The sequence below is a fragment of the Hipposideros armiger genome, unplaced genomic scaffold, assembly GCF_001890085.2.
Source record: "Hipposideros armiger isolate ML-2016 unplaced genomic scaffold, ASM189008v1 scaffold_682, whole genome shotgun sequence".
In the NCBI taxonomy this organism is placed as follows: Eukaryota; Metazoa; Chordata; class Mammalia; order Chiroptera; family Hipposideridae; genus Hipposideros; species Hipposideros armiger.
The window spans coordinates 629,035-652,686 of NW_017732032.1; the positions used below are offsets into that span (position 1 = coordinate 629,035).

The 23,652-nt window shown below is 39.5% G+C and overlaps 1 protein-coding gene across 1 annotated transcript; it reads left to right on the forward strand.

Moving 5' to 3' along the window:
* The first annotated feature begins 76 nt into the window (after positions 1 to 76).
* On the forward strand, positions 77 to 23,356 carry CUNHXorf58 (chromosome unknown CXorf58 homolog). The gene is given in 10 exon segments (XM_019626514.1): positions 77 to 234; positions 2,910 to 3,087; positions 4,105 to 4,204; positions 5,982 to 6,076; positions 6,466 to 6,577; positions 13,625 to 13,756; positions 19,100 to 19,329; positions 21,498 to 21,660; positions 22,608 to 22,665; positions 22,668 to 23,356. Coding segments are annotated over 9 exon segments (1,164 nt in total). The 5' UTR covers positions 77 to 234; positions 2,910 to 2,929; the 3' UTR covers positions 22,784 to 23,356.
* The last annotated feature ends 296 nt before the right edge of the window (positions 23,357 to 23,652 follow it).

The following is a 23,652-nucleotide window of genomic DNA, read 5'->3' on the forward strand; positions in this document are numbered from 1 at the left end:
GAAAAGCGCCAGCTCAGTGTGGGCGGCACACTGGGGCGCGAGAAGGGAGGCGCCGGGCGCCGCGCGGCTCTGGGAATCGGTTTTCGGTACCGTGATTGGGCGCCCAGCGGCGTGGGCTGGGAATCCTGTGCGCCGAGGCTGCCGGGCGGGGGCGCTCGGAGGGCCTCCGGTGGCTTCGAAAGCCTCGCAGGCCGAAACCGCTGACCTCGGGGGCCTGGACTTACCTCACAAAAGGTTTTCAGATTTTTTGGTTACCATGGGCTGGACGTTTCTGAGGTTTTAAATTTAAACTAATTGGCCACGTCCTTTTAGTCTGCAAAGGACCTGACCTTTTTTTTCCGCCCCCCTCACTGGGAATCAAATGTTTGTCCTTTAATACTAGTAGAAATAAGTAATAGTGATAATTATCTTATTAACAAGAAAAGCAAGCTCTAACACAGCGTTTAGTATGTGCCTAGCTGTGGTCTAAGCTTCTTAAACATGCTCATCTAATCTTTCTAATAACCCAAGTAGGTGGGCATGGTTACTATTCCCAATCTATTAGATGAGGAAACTGAGGCACAGAGAAATAATTTGTACAAGGCCCCACAGAGGGAAAGTGGGAAGCCAGGATGCAGACCTAGGTAGTCTGCCTTTAAAGCCTGTGATCTCGCCTCAACAATTGTTATAGTGTCTCCTCATAGGGGTGTGTTCATATTTCTTCTGCATTTCACGGCCTGACCCCATAGAAAGTGTAAACCCATCCAGGCGGGCATCCAGAGGATTTGGGGGGTGGGGTGGGGTGATGTGTCACTGCCCTCCAGCCAAAATCTCTAGGAACACCAACGTAATTGAACGAGTTGGGTTTATTTCTCATTGATGTGAGCGGGGAGGGTGGGGGGGGAAACACCTTGGTCAACTGTGGGGCATCTCAGTAAGAGGGTGTTAGAAAGATTTATTATAGGATTTGGGCTTTGGGTGGGTAATTTGGTGACGAGTTCAAGGAAGTGGGCTTTGCTCTGAATTGGGTGTGGTTAGGATGCCCGAGTAGCACCAAAGCCCAACTGTGAGTGCCAAGCCAGCTCCTAGATATTAAGGGCTGCTTTTCTCCTTCTCAAGTGAATTGTATATTCCAAGCCCATCCCCCTTCCACATCCCTAGCGAAAAATATTGAGAAGGCAGGGCCGGCTGAGTGGCTCAGTTGGTTAAGAGCTCACTCAAGAGTTTGAGCTCTGAGCAACAGTGGTTCGAGTCAGCCCGAGCTGAGCAGCCGTGAGCTGCCAACAGGTGGCGGGATGGCTCAGCTAAAAAAATATATATATATTGAGAAGGCTTTGTATTAGTAATAGAATGTCATATGTATATAAAAATGTGAAGTATATTGATAAATTAGGGCAGGAGTTCTTAATTCAGGGGGTACATGAACTTGGATGGGGAGAAAATTACAACTTGATTTTCACTAACCTCTAACTGAACTTTAGCATTTCTTTCAATTATAGTATAGGTAACAAACCACAGTAATATCAGCAGTACCTGTGACTTTGTCATCGATAGAAAGCACAGATATTTTCATATCATGTTATAGTCATGGCAGATTTTTTGAAATATTTGTACTCATTACCATTTCACAGGTATAGTAGTTATTAGAGCTCTCACTTAATGCATAAAAAAGACTCATAGTTCCATAATTTTGTTCTTGAAAATACTGCAACAATGATTTCAATATAATTTTTAATCCTATTGGGTTGTTGGGAAAGTCATGACGCATTTTTGCATAGAAAACAATGCAAAAATGCGTCATGACTTGCCCAACAACCCAATATATATGTTACGCATTTTTAAAAACCTAGTTCTTGGAAGGAGTCTGTCCATAGGGGCCCATGGCACCAAAAGAAAAGACAAAGAGCCCCTGGTGTAGTAGAAGAGTCTAAATAGTGACTGCACCCAAATTGGAGTAATGCATCAAAGGATAGAAAATCAGAGGTCGAATCAGATCATTTAGTACACACCTTCTCACTTTACCAAGGTGGGAACTGAGCTATTCAGCGGTTAAGGGGTTTGCCCAAAGTCTCACAGCTAGCTATTCCATGATAAAACCAGGGTGGAAAATTTTTAAACAAGCATGTAAAAACCCTTCAGTCTGCTAGGCATTGGGGATTCCATAGGTTGAGCAAGCTGCCTCCTGCCCTCAATGAGCTTGTTGGGGTGACAGCCAAGAAAACAAATTATGATGCAACATGAGAAGTACTGTAAAAGAAAAACATATACAGTATAATGGGAACTTGGAGACAGGAGCGAGCAGTTCTGTAAACAAGGAGGAAAACCTCAGAGGCATTAATTAGCTGTGGTCTTCAAGGATGAATTGATGTTTGCTGGTGGCAGAGAAGTCATTCCAAGTAGAGGGAGGAATACGGCATGATCAGTGGCCCAGAGTTGTAAAACATTGACTGATATTGGCAAGAAGTTCCCGTTCTCGCAGAGTGTAGAGAGGGATGCTGATATGAATTGATATTTTGAGATTCGAAAGAGAGATATGGAACTAGATTGTGAAGAGTTGAACTCCATTCTAAGGAATCTGGACTTCAGCTTAGAGGAAATGAGGTGTCTGAGAGATTTTAAGTTGGAGAGTGATAAGGTTGGATTATTGCTCTAAAAAGTTAACTCCAGCTGCAGTGTGCAGGATGAATAGGAGGACAAAGAGCTAGGAAACAGGGAGACCAGTTAGAAGGCTATGGATGGATCCACTTGTCTTTCCCATATCCCTCATAATATTTTTAGCACACAAAGACTGTAAACATGAAGAGATCCATGAAGCCTTCCTTTTTAAGAGGTTCTGGAATTAGTGCAACAATCATATGACACTTGAGTCTCATCCAAACAGTGTAACAATATAGATTATGATCTCAAATGCTTAATTTATTTACTTTCAGAGTACTTCGTTGTAAGGAGAATGAATCGTTCCTCAAAGGCACCAGTTACTGGTGTTCGAAAATCCAATAATCCTGTGCTCTCTTTGGCAGCGCAGACACAAAAATCCATTAATCCACGCTTGGGAAAAGGACACAAAGTACCTTTGTCAAATAAGGTAAAGACAAAGGCAGCAGCACCGTAAGTAGTCATCTTTTGCCTTGTATCACTTTCTACAACTGAACCGTTTCCATACGGTATTGACCCAGCTAACATCAAACACTTGTTTTGTAAATTAGAGGGGGTTTGTATGTTTTAAAATTACTTTTGAATTGAATAATTATTATAATTATAGTATTTCATAATTTACAAAGCATGTTAACACACATCTCTTTGATCCTGACACAACCCTGTGAAGCAGTCTTATTATTAACATTTTATAAGTGAGAAGCAGCAACTGGGAGAAGGTAAGTGGTTTGCAGAAGGTTAAACAGCTAATAAATGTCATCGGCGGGGATTCAAAGGTTTGTTTCCATACTGCAAGCCTTTTCTACTCTACCCCTTGTAGTCTGCATTTTGCCAGCCAACAGTGACATTATACAGGAGGACCTCTCTTTGTCTGTAGCCCTGTGAGGGGTAATGATGGGGTTGGAGGGTTTAGGAGAGGGAGATCCCTACACCCTGCCAGTGCTGGGACATGATCACAAGTAAAGTAATTCTCTGACCAGACTGGGATGAACCTGGTTCAAGCAAAGATCAGGGAAGGGAGTTTCTTTTTCTAAGGCATGGTCATCTGCTCCCAGGAGAGAATTGGGCCTACTGTAACTTCTACAACTCCACATTCTATTATTTTAGCTCTTGAACCAGTTGCACATTGTTTTTAAGAATTAATTACAACGGAATCATTTTAGGTCATGGATGTTTTTAGAAAGCAAGTTAGTGTCCTCACACTTTTTTTTTATAATATATATGCCTTTTGATGATAAAGTGTTAGCCAGGATGGTTTTTTAATCTCAAGGGAAATATTCTCAAGTATTTCATATGCTCAGTCTAAATAGATTCTGCAAATGACCAGTTCCAATTACCACATCCAAATGTTCCTCATTAGGTCAGTGTTAGGGTGGGGGGTGGGAGGAAGCATAAATTCAGAGATCCCCAAGATTTTAGGAAAATGAAAATGACATCCTTGCAAATCTTAACCTCTTATTTTCCTCCCAGAACTCGTGAAGATATTGCAGCTCTGAGGATACAGAGAGCTTGGCTGTGTCATCTAGACAAAACAGTATTTCAACTCCTAAAGCAAACAATTTGTGCAGCGGTATGTATTTTGCTTTTTGTTTTCTCTGACAGATTTAATTACTTTTCAAGCTAAAAGATCTGTTAAGTAAAGATAGAATGGATAGCCTTTTTTTTCCCAATCCTATTTAAATCTAATATTATTGCGTGGAATTCTGGGATTGCTTCTTTGATTAGCCCTAAATGACTATTTCTGGACTTATTTTTAAAATAGGTGACTATTATTTCTTTTTCTGAAACCAGTATGATGTTTTTTTAAAATTTCAGTTTCTTTTTTAAAGATGTGAGACAGTGATCTTCTAACAATAAAAATCTCTGAATTAAAAGTGCCCTTACTTTCCACCCAGCAATTTCACTTCTAGGAATCTATTCTACAGTATATGTACAATTTCATCGCAGTATTGTTTGTAGCAGCAAAGAAACTAAACCATATAATGCCCATCAATAGGATGCTGGTTAAATAAATACGTGATGGGGCTTTCATAGTGTTAAAACTCGAAGCATTGCATATGATTCTGCAGTAGAAAGATAGCTAAGATACTGTGTTAGTGAAAAAGGCAAGTGCAGAGCAGTCTGAGTAATATGGTGGTCCTATTTGAGTAAAAAGAAAAATACATATCTCCCATTCCCCCCAGAAAACAACTCTGGCAACCCTGGCAGAGTATTAATCCTTCCTTCATATAGCACCAAATATTCTCATAAAATCAGCCATGATTACAGTAGTCTATAATTAGTCATAGTCACATTTAGGGAATTTTAGCAGCTCTGAAAAAATCATACAGTCTGAGCAATGTGTACACTTCTTCACCATCTGACCCACAGACCCATTGTTGATGTCAGTAAAAGCAGAATACCTCAGAGAAAACCCACCCAAATAAACTTGTGACATTGCAGGTCCATTGTCCATTGTCTTCACATATAGAACTTGTATTTAAGTGTCATAAAACTGGTTTTGTCATTTTAGATTCGTTTAGTAACAGACAGAAGAAAATTAAGCCTTTTTTTCATCTGTTATCCTAATGCTTCAAGATACTACCTTACATTAATAATGTTTTGTCATTTTAAAATCCCTTTGGCCTACATTTTTATGTGATTGTCATAGGCATAAAGGTTGGGCAGAGTCTTATGGGGAGAAAAGTGGGGCCTTTAGAGTCAAACAGATGTATGTTTGAATCCTGGCTTCCCCAGTTACTACCTGTATGCCTTTGGATAAGTTACAGACACTCCCAGAGCATCAGCCTGCTCATTTGTAAAATGTGAATGATAATATTTGAATGATATTGCCGAGTTGTAAGGATTAGATGAGGTTACGTATATAAGGCACCTAATGTAATATGTAGTATATAACAGGTGCTTAAAAGCTAGTGTCAGTACTATTATCATCCTCATTTTGCATCAGATACTTGTTAAGCACCTGCTGTGTTCCAGGCACTGTACTAGATTGCTAGGAATACAGTGGTAAAGAAGAAAGATGCTGTCCCTACCTTCATGAAGCTTACATGTCTCTAGTAGGAGACACAAACACGTTTATAGTTAATTACAATACATTGTGAAAACTGTTGTCATAGGGGAAGAACAGTGCTTGGGACTACAAGGAGGAACACATACCCAAACTTGGAGGCCAAAAGGGTAAAGTAATTGACACAGATGATAAGTAGAGGAGCCAAGACTAGAACCCAGGTCTTCAGAACTCCCAGACTGGTATACTGTTCCCTTTATCATGCCACCTCTGTTATTTTCAGTAAATTGCGTCTGGGCAGGGTACCACCTTCCATTTATAGCACCATCGTCTATTTCAGGAACATTATGTGACACATGAAATACTGAAGAAAGTGAGCCCCTTAGAGGCTGATCTTGTTAAAGACCCAAGCATGAAGTGTAAAGTTAGATTCAGGTAATGTTTCTATGCTGATTTACTTCAAGATGTACTTAGTTAATATGAAAAAATCTTAGACATTTATTTTCTTAAGTCCTCATGACTTCTCAGGATATAATTACAAAGTAAACAGGTTGATCTTATTTACATTTATTATGTGAAGAAACGAGTGGCTCTCATCTCCCATGATGTGGCCAGTCTGACACACGTATGAGAATGGTTGGGAGCACACACACCAAAGTATGGCTGGTTCATCTGCTGTAATCCAGTTCATTACCAGTTCTTTCTATGCTCTGGCATAGCCTTTACCCTGCATGCAAGAAACTATGTGAACTATCTTAAATACTGAGAAGTAACTGAGCCCCAAACCTGATGCTACATGACTAATTTTTTTATCCTTATTTCAGATTTAGTGGCGAAACATTTCCACCTTTCATCGTGTTTAAAATATTTCTTCATACTGAAGGCCACGGTTACAAGTATTTCAGTGGAAAAAATACGTTAAAGCCATCAAGTAAGGTGATGTTTCACGATGAACATTTTATGTTAATTTAACTTAACATCTTATACATCTTAATATATTAACATAGATAGGTAAGATCTGAATTGCATTTAAATTTACAGACTAAGTTATTCCACCATTAAACAGCCCAGCAGGCAGGTAGTATTTTTCTTAAACATCGTTTCAAAGAATCTCTGTTTATTAGCTAAAAAAACATTTGTAATTATTACTCATATAAGGCCCTAGAAAATACCCACCAATAATCTTTGTATTAAAATGTTGGTTTGTTAATAATGGACTGGTTATTTTACAAAGCTTTCATCGTATTTGTTTTCGTACTCTGTATTTGTCATATAACCTATGCACATTCCCAGGCTTTTTAAAGTAAACGATCTGCTTTCCAGGCACAAGCTAAACTCCTCCCCCGAAATGTATTCATCACCTATTGTATGTCAGGCCTTGGGCTGTAAGTGTGGCTGTGAGGACAAACAGAGGTTTCACAGTAGAGAAAACCATGACCATGATTTTCTTAACCACAAGGAACACTGTAAGAACAGCCATGACTGAATAATTGGGGGAATGAAGTTAGTGAGTTAGTAGAAATTTAAATACACACAAAGTTCTCAGTAGGTTTTTGACACAAGGACTTGGTCTGATATCATCAACTCCTGTCATAATAATTCAATTGACAAGAAAAGTTCAATTTTTTTTCCTTTTTGGTTTTGGAGCTGGAACTACCTAATTAAGATGATTCCTAAGATCTTATGAAGCACTTTTAAGTGTTGTGCTAATGCTATGGGGAGATTAAAAAAATGTAAGATGTCTGCTTCCTCAAAGAACTTAGAATATATCTGGGGAAATGAGAACAAATACACATTTACCAATAAGTACATGAGGCACTTGACGGGTAGTTATGAAGCCATACAGCAGCACACCTGTGAGTGCTGTAGAACTTTACATCGAGAGCATATCCAACAGGCCCGAGCCACTCAAAGGATCCTTTGTGAAAGAGGTTAGGAAGTTGAAGACCGAGCGGGAAAAGCCTGAATCGAAATGATGAGGATGATAAGAGTCTTACATTTGGATGGTAGATATTTGGTATTGTAGAGATAAAATCAACAGAAGTACATGACTGATTTGAAGTAGGGATAGGGCCAAAAAGTGAGGACTCAAATGTGATGTGAGGATGCAGAACATTTGATGCCATTTTGTTTTAATGGCATTTTATTGTTGTTTCTTTAATTCTGGTAGCATATTTAGAAAAACTGTGCTGGACTATTGGAAATGAAATTTTAAAATATTTATCCTTTTTTTATATGTGCTCTTATACTTTTAAGTTTCATGACTATTCACCAAAATTGTGTCTATGGCATAGGAATCACCTGAGAGTCTTGTTAAAAATGCAGCTTCTGATTCAGTACATCTGGGATGGGGCCTGAGATTCGGCATTTCTAACCAGCTTCCAAGTGCTGATTGTCCAGGGACTACACTTATCTACAGCAAAGATTTTACTCCTTTAACCCTTATATATGTCTATAATTGAGTAAAAAAATGTGTGCGTTCTCACATTAGCCTTTTATAAACCATACATCAAAGATTGTCTTCCTGTAGCCTTCTGGAAATATTTTACATGGAAAATATGGCCCATCTGCCATCATCAGTAATGGCATGAATTCAGGGTAGAAGACCACACAGCCTGGCAGTTTCTGATCAGATCCAGAACGTGCAGCATTTATTCTCTGAAGAATATTAGCAAAGGAAAAGAGACTGCTTTTTTCTCTGGTCTCAGGCAATGTCAGAGAAAATTTAACTCAGCTTCAGAAATGTATCAAATGGATTATGTGTCTTCATATGGAATATGGTGTTTCAGAAACATTAATATTTGTTCATTTATATAGATTGACTTCAAATGTGAAAGTAAATATTTATGCTGCATTCATGCCACATTTATCTACAGAGTAAGCTTATAGTTGGCCCTATAAAAAAAATATCATCAATTGTTGCTTTTCTGAGGTTATATAATGGGGCTTTTCCAGGAATTGAATTTCTCCCAGGTCTGCTCCTGGAGGCCCCTAGTGTCCCCAGGCTGCAGCAAATGAGAACCTTAGAGGCCATGCCTGGAAAGCACACTGTGCATATTAAAGCTCATAAAAAATGCTGTATAATAACTTAAATTTTTATTTAAATTACAAAGTAACTGTTGGGAAAAAAGGAAATAGCACAGAGATTTAAGAAAAGGAAAATATGCCTTTATGCCTTTCTTCTCTGTGCTACAGCTTTTACTTGCCTTGGGTAATCACTTGCTAATAATTTGCTGTATATCCTTCATTTTTTTCCCATAAAAACACACACTCAAATATATTTTTAAATTTTTTTATTCTTGTAAAAATGTGATCATACCATTCAGCTTGAGTTTTTCACTAAACATAAGGGTTTTAAATGATTAGAACATACCCAACTTGGAGAGAACAGTTTCGGGTCCTTTTTTCCCTCTGGTTCAGCTTCAGAACAAACTCTGGTAACACTTGGATTCATGGTTGATAGAAAAACCTGTAGAAGTAGAATTTTTCTCCACTGTAAGTTTACTCCTTCGTTCCTTGAATGTAGAAATTCTATCTTTAGCAAACTGATCCAACTTTCCTAAGTTTGCCTATTTCTTAATATGAAAGAAATAAGTCGGTTTTAGTCCGTTCAGATGTTTAATCTAAGTTCACTTATGAAGGAGGGGAGTTTCACAGATTTTTGTTGTTGTTCCAGCTTTTCCCTTTCTCTTATTTCCATTTCTAGTTTTATTTCCTTATCATTTTTCAATGGCATTTCTCATGTACTCAGAAAAAAAGCAAAAACAAGTGAAAGGATATAGAATAGCCTAACACACTTTGGAGGAGAAGGACAAAGTTAGAAAATTTACACTATCTGATTTCAAGACCTAAAAAGCCACAGTAATCTCAACAGTGTAGTGATGACATAAAGATAGACATACACAGAGGGTGCCAAAAAAAATGTATACACATTTTAAGAAAAAAAAACTGTATTAAATTTGTAATACTCACTATATACTGACAACAAAAGATGAATACGGGGCGGCTGAGTGGCTCAGCTGGTTAAGAGCTCGCTTGGGAGCACCAGCTCTGAACAGCAGTGCCGCAGTTCGGATCCCACATTGAGGGCCAGTGACGCTGCGCCCTCTACAGCTAAGATGATGAACAATAGCTTAACCTGGAGCTGGGCTGCCGTGAGTCGCTGGCGCCGGCGTAGGCTGCAGCAAGGATGCAGTGGGCTGCCGTGAGCTACGTGAGTGGCTGGCATCCAGCGTAAGCGGCCAGCAGCGGGTGAGAGCTTCCGTGAGCGGCCAACCAATGACCGACGACCGATTGCCTCACCCAGGAAGAGTGCAATGATCATACCAACATGGGCCAATGAAGTGACATCCTCCACAACTAGACTGAAGAACAAAACAGCAATTTGTCTACCTGTCTGTTCCCCTTCCCCGATTCTCCAACACTGTTCCCCTCCCCCAATTCCCCAATAAAATCTTTAAAAAAAAAAGATGACTACAAGTCATGTGTATACATTTTTTTGGCACCCCAGTAGATCAGTGAGATAGAATACAGAATTTAGAAATAGACCCACACATAGATGATCAATTGATTTTCATCAAAGGTGCCAAGGCAGTTCAAATGGTGCTCAAACAATTGGATAGCCATGTGTACAAAAAAAGAGATCTCATTTCAGTTACCTACTTCGATGATCTATTTTCAGAGCAACGCTTATTTACAGAGGGTTGTCACTGTAGTTAGTCCACTGACTATATTTAGACTATTCTAAAGCCTTGCTACTCCAAGTGTGGTCTGCAGACCCACAGCACTAGCATCCCCTGGAACTTATTAAAAATGCAGACTCTCAGGCCCCACCCCAGACCCACTGAATCAGCCTCTGCCTTTTAACAAGACCCCCAGGTGATGGTAGGCACAATATAGTTTGACAAACGCTGTCCTAAAGGTGCCCTCCACCGTGGCCTGGAACACCTCTGGGTAATTGACAGTTCTTAAACGTTAGTATTCAGCAACTGTTACTTTAAACTGAAGATCCTGTTCTTTTTGAGGATTGGGAATTTATATAAAAAGGAAAAATATTCATATTAATAATAGCTGCCCTTATTGAGCACTATCAGGTATGATGTTAAACATTTTATGTGCATTATTATTTAATTCTCATAAAATCCAGAATGTAGATTCTGTTATTATCTTCATTTTTAAAAGACTGAGTAACTTGCCTGAGGTCTCATAACTAGAAAGAGAAGGAACTGACATCAAAACCCAGTGAGCCTGACTCCAAGCCTATGCTCTTAACCCCTTCTAAATCAGCAACCCCACTACATGGGTTCTCTTCTATGGCCCCCTGGTAACATGTTACTCGTGTGTTGCCTATGAGGAAGGTAAAACTTGCAGAGGCTTGTCAGGGGCAGCACTGAGACTTGAACACGTCTCTGTGTTCCCACTGTACTTTGCACATTGTGAGGTTGCAACGACACCAGCAGTTATGGTGGTTTTATTAATTCTGAGCCTATAAATAATTGAACGTTTCCAAACCAAGAAACTGTTCCCATGCAGGGATACCATTTACTACTACCTTCGTGAGTGAGAATTTTCAGCCGGGCAAGGAAGTAACTTCAGATATTAGAGTAACTTAATAAGCCCAAGTATGGATCTAGGCCAGCAAGTAGCCACAGGGCTGTGGGGGCTTCTGGGCCACATTGATGCTGGATATCAGGGGAGGTGTCAAATTTAGAGATGCCCCCCTCTGACCCTTTGAGTCACCCACTAAGAATGGAACCTGCTTCTTGAATCCTAGTCTGATTGGCCGCTATCCTGGAATCCTTGCCTAGTTTTTGCCCTTCCCTTTCCTATCCAAAAGGACTTTCCTGAATCCGGCCATACATGGCAGATGTATGAGAAAGGACATATTGGCCATTGTACGGCAAACTTTTTTCAAACCCCTGTCACAAGTGGGCAGTGAGCCTGCCCTGTGCTGCCAGGCGTAGGGTTTTCTTGGCTGAGAGACTGGGATGGGACTGACACAGCTGAGCCACACAGCTGAGAGGCACTGTACAAATAAAGAAACGAGGGCTTGGGGAGATGGGTGGTGGTGGCTGAGTGGAGTAGAGTAGGGAGGAACTGACAAGAAATACCTTTTTAAGTAACTGGAGCTAAAGTAAAATATAATTGTATCTAAACAAATTCTCAAAGCAGAAATTAAATGGCTTTCAGACCTCTTCAGTGTACAACTATTTTCTTTTTTACCTTTAGTGTCGCTGTAGGGATAGTTAATTAGAATCCACAGAAAATTAATCGCAAGAAAGCATAATGGAGATACGTGCCAATACTGCCTTGTTTTAGATGCATGGTGTATAAAGAAACTAATGAAATGGAAAACCAAAATGATCTGCCTACAGGGAAGTTCCATCACATTTTTAGTAAACTATTTCTGTCCCTTTTAATTTAGTGCATTAGGAATAAAACACAACCATTTGAATATTTTCTTTCCATATATGGAAAATGGTTCTAAGCTTTGGAATTAAAAATATAAAAGAGTATTCTGGATAGCAAAAGTGAAAATTGGAATAGAAAATACATTAAGGCTCACTGTTGTATTGTTAAGTAAAAAGAACAGATTCCGAGTTTTGATCCTATTTCAACCACTCCTCTATGGCCTTATATCAGCAGAGTTCCCATACTTTCACAAATATCACATTCTGAGATGCAAAGGAAAAGAGAAACTGATCTGGAATCAACAGATATTTGAATTTGCATCTACACCAATCTCCCTTCACATAAGCATACCCTTTGTGGCCAGAAGCACAGACACGTAATACACGTATGTGTAAGAGGCAGCACATGATTATGAGGAGTAAGAAGGAGGGTGGGGAATACTTAAGGCTCTACTCAAGTCTATGTATAGATCTTAGCACAAGGAGAGATGTGCACAGAAGGGTTTGGTACAGATAGGGCCAGACAGAATCCGAGTGTCAGAATTTTCTGTGATTCTTTTATCTCTATCTTCTCAGGTGCTGTCCTTGAGTACAAAATGTAAAAAACCCTTTGTTTCCCAATCTTTGGCTACTGAGAATGAAGTCTGAAGGAGAGGGTGGTCCAAGCAATCTGAAATGTACATGTTTCCATTTGGGGGCCATATATTAACTAACGCATAAAAGAGAATTGGCCCAAACCTAGGGCAACCTATTTAATAACCAGATAAGCTTTCTCTGCATTGATAGCATGAATGGCCTTATAGATTTGCTTTTTAAGGGAAAATAATATTTTTTAAAGATTTTTATTGGGGAATTGGCGCATGGGAACAGCGCTGGGAAATTGGGGGAAGGGGACCAGACAAGTTACTGTCCTTTTGTTCTTCAGTCTAGTTGTGGAGGACGTTGCTTCACTGGCCCAAGTTGGCACCATCACTGCGCTCTTCCTGGGTGAGGCAGATCAGTCGCCGGCTTCTGGACGGCCGCTCACGGCGGCTGCTGGCCGCTCACGCTGGCTGCTGGCTACACACGGTAGCCATGGCAACCCACTGCAGCAGGGGCTGCAGCCTACGCCGTCGCCGGTGACTCATGGCAGCCCAGCTCCAGGTTGAGCTGTTGTTCAGCATCTTAGCTGTAGAGGGCAGTGTCACTGGCCCTCATATGTGGGATCCGAACCGGGGCCCTCTGGCGTCCCAAGCCAGTTCTCAACCATCACGCCACTCGGCCGGCCCAAGAATATTTTTAAAGGGGAAAAACATGGATCTTTTAAAAACTGGTCCTCTGAAGTTTGTAGACCCAGCTATGCCGCTAGCTACATTTTAAAACTATGTAGATATGGTTATGCAAACAAATTTTAAGTGGTTTTTAAAATCCCTATGTAATATTTTCTTTGTAAATACAGCCCATTTGTTGACTAGCAAGCTGCTAGAAGGAAGGAACAATAGTAGATGTATTTGTCAGAAAAATATGTGAAGTGTATGCTGATAATTATTGCTATTATACTATTTTAAAAGTATTTTTTCTGTTTTCTTTAAAGGCAGCAGTTGATGCTTACAACATAATGGGGAGAAGGAAATTTTATGATCAAGTTTTGGAAGATGAGCGTCTTTCCCAAAAGTTCAAAATAACTGATGAAGTAGCTATTGTCACCCTGAAAGATTACGTAAAAGTAAGAAATTTAGATTTAGATACTGAAAACAAACAACAACGACAACAACAAAAAAGCCTTCTGACCCAAGAATCATACATTTTTTTATTGTGGTAAAATACACATAATATAAAATATACTATTTTAAAGTGTACAATTCAGTGGCATTAAGTACATTCACAGTGTTGTGCAAACATCACCACCATCTAGTTTCAGAACCTTTTTGTCACCCCAAAAGGAAACCTCACATCCATTAAGCAGTCACTCCCCATTCCTCCATCACTACAGCCTCTATTAACCACTAATCTGCTTTCTGTCTCTCTGAATTTGCTTATTCTGGCTATTTCATATGAAAGGAATCAAATTATATGTGGCTTTTGGTATCTGGGGAGTGACAGCTTAAGAATGTGGGGTTGCTTTTTGGTGTGATGGAAAAGTTTTGGAATTAGACAGTGGTGATATATGATGTGAATTTACTAAAAACCACTGAATCGTACACTTTAAAATGGTTAAAATGGCGATTTTATATTATGTAAATTTTATCTCAATAAAATATCCAGGGCTGGCCAAGTGGCGCGGTGGTTAAGAGCTGGCTTGGGACACCAGAGGGCCCCGGTTCGGATCCCACATATGAGGGTCAGTGACACTGCCCTCTACAGCTAAGATGCTGAACAACAGCTCAACCTGGAGCTGGGCTGCCATGAGTCGCCAGCGATGGCGTAGGCTGCAGGCCCTGCTGCAGTGAGCTGCCATGAGCTATCATGAATGGCCGGCAAGTAACTGCCTCACCCAGTAAGAGTGCAATAATAACATTGGCCAGTGAAGCAACGTCCTCCACAACTAGACTGAAGAACAAAAGGACAGGAACTTGTCTGTTCCCCCTCCCTCAATTCCCCATTCCTGTTCCCATCCTCCAATTCCCCAATAAAAAATCTTTAACAAAAAAAAATAAATAAATAAAATAGCCAAAATAAATACATGGTACTAAGAGAGTGCACAGGGATTTTTTTTCAATTACAGTTGACATTCAATATTATTTTCTATTAGGAGAGTGCACGGGGATTTGACCTAGTAAAGAAGGGTTCTATAATTGTTTGGATGCTTTCTGTTACAAGCAACAGAATATTCCCAACCTCAAGAGTCTTAAACAATAAAGGACATTTATTGTCCCATGTAAGATGTCCCTGGATAGGAGGGTCCTGGACTAGCTAATGCAGCAGTTCAAGAGCATCAGGGGTCTGGGTTCGCTTCTCTACAGTTCCCTTGGCTTCCGTCACATGAAACAAGATGACTGCCACATTCTCAGCTGCATTCAAAAACAGGAAGAAGGGGACTCATAGCATCTTTTTCTCTTTACCTCAAGAATAAAAATCTTTCCCAGAAGCCCCCCATAGACTTCCCCTCAGGTCCCATTGATCAGAACTGGATCACATGCTTCCCCTAAACCAGTCACGAATAAAAGGAAATAGGAGCATTTCCCATGATTGACTTTGAACAATCATGGCTCATGTGCTAGGGCCCTCCTTTCCAGAGCGTATTACTCTTCCATACCTGACAAAAAAACAAACCAGGGCTCCATGAGCAAGGAAAAGTAGGAAATGGTTGACAGGCAGGCAATCAGCAGTGTATCACAGCCTCAATCTGGGACCAAGCAGGTGGCACACCCAGGGCTAAGGCTTAGCCGCAGGGCCTGAAAACAGGTCTGTGGGGCTCGTGGAGAGAGCACACGTTGGCTGTGGTGTGTCGTCAGTCTGGAGGGCTGGTAAGAGATGATCATGCAGGGCTTTCAACCAAAGTAAGGTGGGTTTTTTTTCTTGATTCTGTGCACAATGAGAAGCTGGTGCAGTGTTTCAAAAAAAGAGGTATTCTAAACTGATGAGTGAAGTGATCCATGTGGCTGCAGTGGAGAGACTGGATTAGAGGACCGCAAAAGCCTTCTAGTTTGGAGGTTCCTGCAGTATTTTAGGAGAGATGGTGGTATCTTGGTTTAGGGCTGGAAGGCTGGAAACCAAGAAATCATTGGAGAATAAAAGCAGTGGGCCTTGGTGACAGACAGGGAAGTAAGCTAAAAGGTGTCCAACGTGGCTCTCAGGTTTCTGTTCTCTGGCATAACTGATAGGACAGCAGTGCTGAATCAGGGAACTTAAACTAGATACCTTAATAATAATAATAGCAAATGCTGATGTACAGTCATACACCACTGAATGACGGGGATACATTCTGAGAAATGTGTCCTAAGGCAATTTCATCGTTGTGAGAACATCATAGAGTAAACTTACAAATGTAGACGGGATAGCCCACTACTATAATTGTATGTGCTATACTTTTATACGACTGGCAGTGCAGTAGGTTTGTTTACACCAGCATCACCAGAAATGTGAATAAAGCATTGAGCTATGATGTTAACAATGGCTACGATGTCACTAGGTGGTAAGAATTTTTAGCTCCATTATAATCTTATGGGCCACCATCTTATATGTAATCCATCATTGACTGAAACATCATTATGTGGCACATGACTGTAATACTAGCTCCTTTTATTCTCATAACAACCCTAAGATGTAGGTACTATTATTACTCCATTTTACAAGTTCTAAAGAACAAGGGATCCCAAAATTCCAGCTCATAATAATAATATATGGCCTTAACTGTTTACTCAGTTGCTTCAGTGTGAAACATGAAATTAAAATAGTGCCTTAGAGACCCCCCCCAATTCTGTTTACTTTGTTTTAGAGCCTTAACCTAGAATATTAGGGAATTGGACCAGAAAATAAGTAGAGCTTGGGGATTCCAACTATCTTTGCTAATTTCAGGTCCCCAGATTGAGATATTGGAAGACAGAGATGATGATTGCTGATATTTATTGAGCTTTTCATGGACACAGCACAGTTTTTGGCTCTTTATATGCATATTATTACCTTTAATCTTCAAGTTTATAAATTATGTGACCCTTTAATATATGAGATTAAAAAAAAACTTGCCCAAGGTCGCATAGCTAATAAGTGCAGACCATATAGATCATTGACAATTCTGAGATGTTTACCCATTTTACTACACCACTCTCAGGAAATAAAATACACAGGCAGTCATCACTTTGTGCAGTAGTGCAGGGCCACAAAAAAGACTGTGCATGCTGAAACCATGCAAACCGAACTGTCCATACCTTTAAAAAATCTTGTCAAAGCATTAAAAACTCTCCTACTGTCTGTTATACATATATAAGAAAATGAAAAAAAAACATATAGTTAGCACACTGTAAAACATTGGAAACGTTGAGAATGAAAGTGTTTTATTTCTTTGTAAAAAAACTTATCAACTGTGACTAGACTAAATCCATTGAATTATACACTTTAAATGGGTGAATTGTATGGGATGTGAATCTCAATAAAGCCATAAAAAAACAGTTCTAGTAGAGTAGTTCAAACAGTGCTCGCCTTCTTGTTCTCATATAATTTACAGTATGGAGTGAACATCTTCTCTATGCCTTGGCGAATTGTAATGCGCCTTCCTAAGTTTGAATCACCCACCAGCATTTTATCCTTTACACTTTAAATGTTGTGAGGTATCTCAGAGTTTCGTTAATGTGAAGTGCCTTTTTGCCAGCATCACTTCCTCTGGCACAGCTCCATCCTTTTCGCCAAAGCCAGTTTCCTCATTTATGTTGATAAGTTCACCTTCACCTCTACCTGCCTATCTACAGTCTCTTGAATGATGGCGGTGTCAACATCGCCAAGGTCACCTATTTCTTTTAGAACTCCACTTATATTCTATTTGAATTTCACTTCCAGCATCACCACTTTTTGTTTCTTTTTTTATCTATCCCCTCTTTTGATTATCTTTTTTTCTTGCTGGGAGACAAAGAGGCAACCCAACCATGTACTTTCCTGTCTATGTGTTAACTGAATAACAGATCTGCAGTGACCAATCACTGACACACTTTGAAAGAAGTAACATGATTTGTCACTAATCACCATACACATCTGTTATTTATGTAGTGATCTATGGACTGAAGAGCTAGCAGCAGAGCTTGTACTTTATGCAATTACTCAATTATACTATGGTAACTGAAATTTGAACCATGTTTGGAGGACTGGGTTTATTCGACTAAATGGTGGTAATTAAAATTAATGCTTGCCTAAATGATACAAAGGGAGAACTGCCTGTGTGCGTGTGGGGAGGGGGGGGGAGAGAAAGAGATAGAGAGAGGGACTGACTCTAACTGCCTAGCTCTTATTCCGTTTCCTAGCATTGTAGCTTCTCCTGCCCTATTCCTATCTCTTAAATGAACATTTATCAGGTTAAATTGATTATATATGTTTGCATTTTTTAAATTCCTAATTTGATATTTTAAAATTTTCAAAAAGAAGTGGAATTTCTACAAATATTCCAAATGAAAATAGTGAGATTCACCACTTAGCTCCAGAGATGAACTCACTATTTCTAAAAAAGGTTTGTGCAAATCTCCGCTCAACCCAAGCATGTCATGAACGAGCACTACCAGGTATGCAGATCACATAGCTATTGTCAGTTTTTAGGCTCATCCTGAGTTTAATTTATCTGAGTTCTATTTGCCATTAAAATGTTCACGCATTAGGGCCGGCCGAGTGGCTCAGTTGGTTAAGAGTTGGCTTAAGAGCGCGAGCTCTGAGCAACAGGGCCGCCGGTTCTGTTCCCACATGGGCCAGTGATTCTGTGCCCGAGCTGAGCTGTCCCTGAGCTGCCAACAGTTGGCAGGATGGCTCAGCTGGTGTAACAACAAGATTGCCTGTTCGATGGTGGGCTATGTCCACCCGCAACTAAGACTGAACTTGGCACCTTGAGCTGAGCTGCCGTCTAGATGGCTCACAGTGGATAGGGTGTGTGCTCTTAACAGCAAGGCTGCCGGGTTCGACTCCTGCATGGGATGGTTGCTATGCCCACCTGCAACTAAGACTGAACACAGCACCTTGAGCTTAGAGGCCACAAGCTGCCGACAGGCAGCCAGATGGCGACTGGCACCCTCCACAACGAAGGTTGCAGAACAACAGCTTGGCTGGTCCCCCTCCCCCAATTCCCCAACACTGTTCCCCTCCCCCAATTCCCCAATAAAATCTTCTAAAAAAGAAAAAAAATCACGCATTAAAGAAATATTTAGTGTGACAAGAACCCTGTCTTCCAGTAGGGGAGCTAAGATGTACACAGATAGCTAAAACATTAAGTAGTCAGTAATAAGAGTCATAGAAGAGAGATGCCAATAAAATTCAGAGATGAGATCAATGAATACTTTTTGGATGAAGTGACATTTGAGTGGAACCTTGGGACATGTGTCTAAAAATATTCTAGAGCACCCACAACCAATCATTCTTAATTGTTTTTTCCATATAGTATTCCAGTCTTCTGGATGAGACCCCTGCATCTTCTGGTGGCAGAAATAACTACTGGAGAAGATTAAACCTCAAAAACATTCCAAGGACAATGATAATGTATGATATAGTTAACTATGTAGAGACTGGAGTAATCTCAACCCGTCTACAAAAAGAAATGAAATATCTATTACAGAGACCAAGAACAGAAGAGATGCGTCGGGACCAGCTACGGATTGTTTCTGAAATTAGGTAAAAGCGATCCTTTACTGGGATGACAATATTAGGACCATTTCTGAAAATGTTCACATTCTGCCAGATAGCTCACAAAAGTTAATAATAGGGCATATGGGAAAAACAGGGTTAGGGCAGATTGCTTAAAATGTATGCAACTTTGTAAACAGAGCACTAACAGAATGGACAATTGATACCTTGAGAGACAACTTGTACCACCAGACAGGCAGTTCAGGATGGCTGGAGGCCACCAGCAAATATAAAAAATGTACATCAATAGAGGAGAAACGCTGGCAACTCTTTAAATCGAGCAGGTAGTAGGCACCAAGATAGTGCAGATGGAAGTGGAGCCCTGGGCCAGGGTGGTTGCCTTTTAAGTGGACATGAGACGCAGTACGACCTGCCAAGAGCCACCCAAGGCGGGGAGTAGGGTGGAGGACAGTAAGGGTAAGTTGTGGGGGTGGGATGTCTCTGGGGAGAGAGCCCTAGGTGGCTGTGGTAATTCTTGTTTTTATAAATACAGCCAAGAGGGCTCCCATCGCCCATGCTGCACACAGCTTCTTCCTTTTCTGCTGAAGGTTATACTTCTACTCTTGCTATTCTGGCTCCCCTTGCCAGGGATAAATTACAGTGACATTATTCCCTTCTTTACCAATAGCATGTGAGCCAATTAACATTACAGAAACGCGTGTTGTAGTGAAATAGACGGTATTATAATATGCAACAACATGAATATAATATGACTGCTCCAATTATATATTTTTTCTTTCCATTACCAATTCTCACCTAACCCATCTTATTTACAGATTAAGCTTTCTTTCTTCAGAAAAAGAAAGCTAATAAGACTGAAGAGGACCTATTGGTAGTCTATGTTCACATAATCATATTTGAAATGAAAAATGCTCCTTTAGTACATGAAGAAGATGCTGGTGACTCACTGTCACACAAACACACTGGGTTTTGTTTCAGGACTAGAGATGAGTGGTGCTGACCCAATAACATAATTTAGCCCACTTATTTTTATGATCAAGGCTATACATTTGCCAGACAGATGGCCTGGTGTAGGGCACAGTCTGTCATCATGAAATAAATTTTCTCTAACTCACCCATGTAAGCACTGAATATAGAACTTAACCCTATTACCACCAAGGTCAAATAAATGTAATTTTCTCTGCCACCATATATAACACTAGACTCCTTGCTATTTGGACTCATGCTACTGATTAACCAAGAATAAGTCACTTTAAAGAGCCAAATAAATAGCCAAACTCTAAATCAATTGAAGAGGGAAAAGTAATTTCTTACCGGCTTCTTTGAATGTAGTCTTAGTTTGGGATCTCACAGAAGCAAACTAGAAGACAAGGATTTGAGTATGAGCAGTTTATTTGGGAGGTGATCCCAGGAACTACTGATAAGATGGGAGGTAAAGAAATGAAACAGGGAAGGGCAGGCAGCCAAAACAGCATGTGTTAGCAAGCAAGTTACCACTGTGGGTAACTGGAGCATAATCTCCCTGGATTGTCCGAGCCAGTATAGAACATGCAACTCAAGTTATCCAATGGTGGCAAGGGAGTTGAACTATTTATACACCAATACACATTAGTCATTGATTAAGGGGTTGCTTAGGAAGGGAGGTATGAATTCTTGGGCACTTTCCCCACACATGGGCTCTTGTTTTCACAAGAAAGCTCTCATGCTAAGTGAGATTGATGCTAGCAGTTGGAACTTGGGCCTATGTGCTCTGCATTGGTAAGGCCAAGGGGGCTACAGGCATGGCACCATCTGTGTCTGAACCCAACAGTGATAAAAAAGACTTTTTGGTGGGGGTTTTTTAGCTATATGAAATTTAATACTTTTTTGTGTTAATATGTGGTTAAAAAAAAGATTCAAATGACTACTATGGCTAGGCTACTACACGGTATTTTCTGGGAAAACTGATTTTTTATAATTTTCATCATCATCAATGTCATTTTCTATACACCTTCATAAGTGGCAGATAAAGAACTGTGCTGTGTAACTCTAGCAGAAATGAGAAATTTGGCCTAAAAATATGCATGCAGTATTGCTCCAAGTACTGAGATCTATGCTATATTTGCTAGAGGATACTTTCATAAAATTTTGAACTTGCTTTACATTTAAATTTTATTTTGTGCAATTTTTCTATCTATATTACAAATATTTCCTAGGTGCTCTTCATCCCCCTCAATTTGCCAACCTTTCTATTGGCCTCACCAACAGCAAAGTCAAATTAAACATCTGGGTCGTCGATCCAAGCAAGCTCAAATGAAAGTTGAAAAAATGAGAAAAGCTTACAAGATGGCTAAAGAAAGAAATGCTTCAGTGGGAACTGTAAGTTTAACTTGTACTGAATCCATTGTTTTCGACAATATGCACACTAAGTAATTCTACTTCCATAAGTAGAATTTTCCTCACCTACAAGTTCAAGGCTGAAACACCTTTGGTATATACATTGGTTAATATAAAGCTACGTTCCTCTTGGTAACAAGTATTTTTTAAATTCTTAAACCTGATAAATACCAGCTGTGTTGCCTCCACATTAGTATGAGCTGGCAAAAAAAAAACAAAAAAAAAAACCCTATTGTTTCTGTATGTTGACACTGTTGATTCAGCACATCTCTAATCATGCTTTTTTTCACAGTGGAAGTCATTTCTGTTTGAACTTATTAAAAGCTATACTGTGTGTTCGAGGAATATAATTAATAATGTTGTAAATATTGTGGAGGGTGTCAGGTGGTCACATGTCTTGCATCATGGATGGGGAAGAGGCTTGATCACTGCACTGTACACCTGAAGCTGATGTTGTATAATATTGTATGTCAACTATAAGTGAATATATATACATATATACATGTATATATATAGTCACAGGACATGGAGTATAGTGTGGGAGTGGAGTCAAGGGATTTGTAATAGATATGTATGATATTGGGGGGAAGTGGGGCGGCGGATTGGGGGAGGGGGTTGTCACTTCAAGGGGTAAAAAGTATAACTATTGCACTGTGTTATACAGCTGAAACTAATTCTAAAAAATGTGTATTTCATAATAAAAAATAATTTTAAAAAAAGCTATACTGTGTAAAGTTTGCCTTAGTATACACTCCTAAGCTATAGGAATATTTACAACGAACATGTATTTATGTATTACTTTGTAATTTTTCAAAAAGATTCTATAACTTTTTTTGAGATAAGGCTAAGTATAAACAGTCAAATATAAAAACGAAGTATTTAAAACCAAATATAAAACACTTTCTGCTTTTATTTATAATTCTACCTAGGAACTGAAAACAGACATGCCAGGTACAAAGGAACAACAGATGACTGTCCCCTCCACCCCCGTTTTGACATTGTGAAAATTAATGAACTCAAGTCAGATGACAAATTGGAAAAAAAGGAAAAGAGATTATTTGCCTGGTGTCAAGACTTGGATATTCATCATTTTCCATCATGTTAATGCACAGCTAATTGACAGAAAACTGAGTTATTTAACAATTTGCTTGTCTGTCTGTAAATGATGAATATAAGTACTAAAGAAAAAATATAAACAAGGCCTCAGTGTGCTCTCTTCACTAAATGCGTCACAGATTTTTAGGCCCTTTTTGTATTACCATATTTTTTACTGACAGAATTTTAATCTGAATAAATTATTTCAACTAGATGCCCTCGAAGTAGCCATATACAGTTTTGTTCAAGAAATGATGAGTAAATTAGTCCTGAGAACTTTTATTTCAATTTTGATTTTCCTTCATTTAAAAAAATAATCCGAACAGGCCATGCTTAGCATAAACATTAGAATTCACAGAATAAAAGGCTACTGTCGGGTCAGCCTCCAGTGCCTTTTTTTTTTAGTAGCATGTTGTTTTTACAGAACAGCTTGTGATTGACCTATTCTGAATTATAATAAAAATAATCATGAATTTGTTGCTACAGTCAGCGTGACATAGCATACCTAATCATTACTGAGCATTGTAAGCACTTGGGACAGAAGGCTGCATCTGCTTTAATGTTGTACTCGGGATATTTTTCAAGTATAAAGACTGTTAAGTAATATTTATCAATCTCCTTTTGAACTGATAAATTCTCATTCCTGATATAGTACAAATTCTTGATCTTTTTTGTGATCCAGGCTCTTGGATTATATCAAACCTTACCAGAAGTTGTGATAATTACACAAAGTGCATTATTTATTTAACCTTAAAAATACAATTTTTTATTTTGTTCAACAACTTAAAATGTGGAGGTTGATAGCTGATCTAACTCAGGCAAAGCAGCCTATAAGTGGATGTCATTCTTTGCTAAAAACATTCTCTTAAATGATAAAGA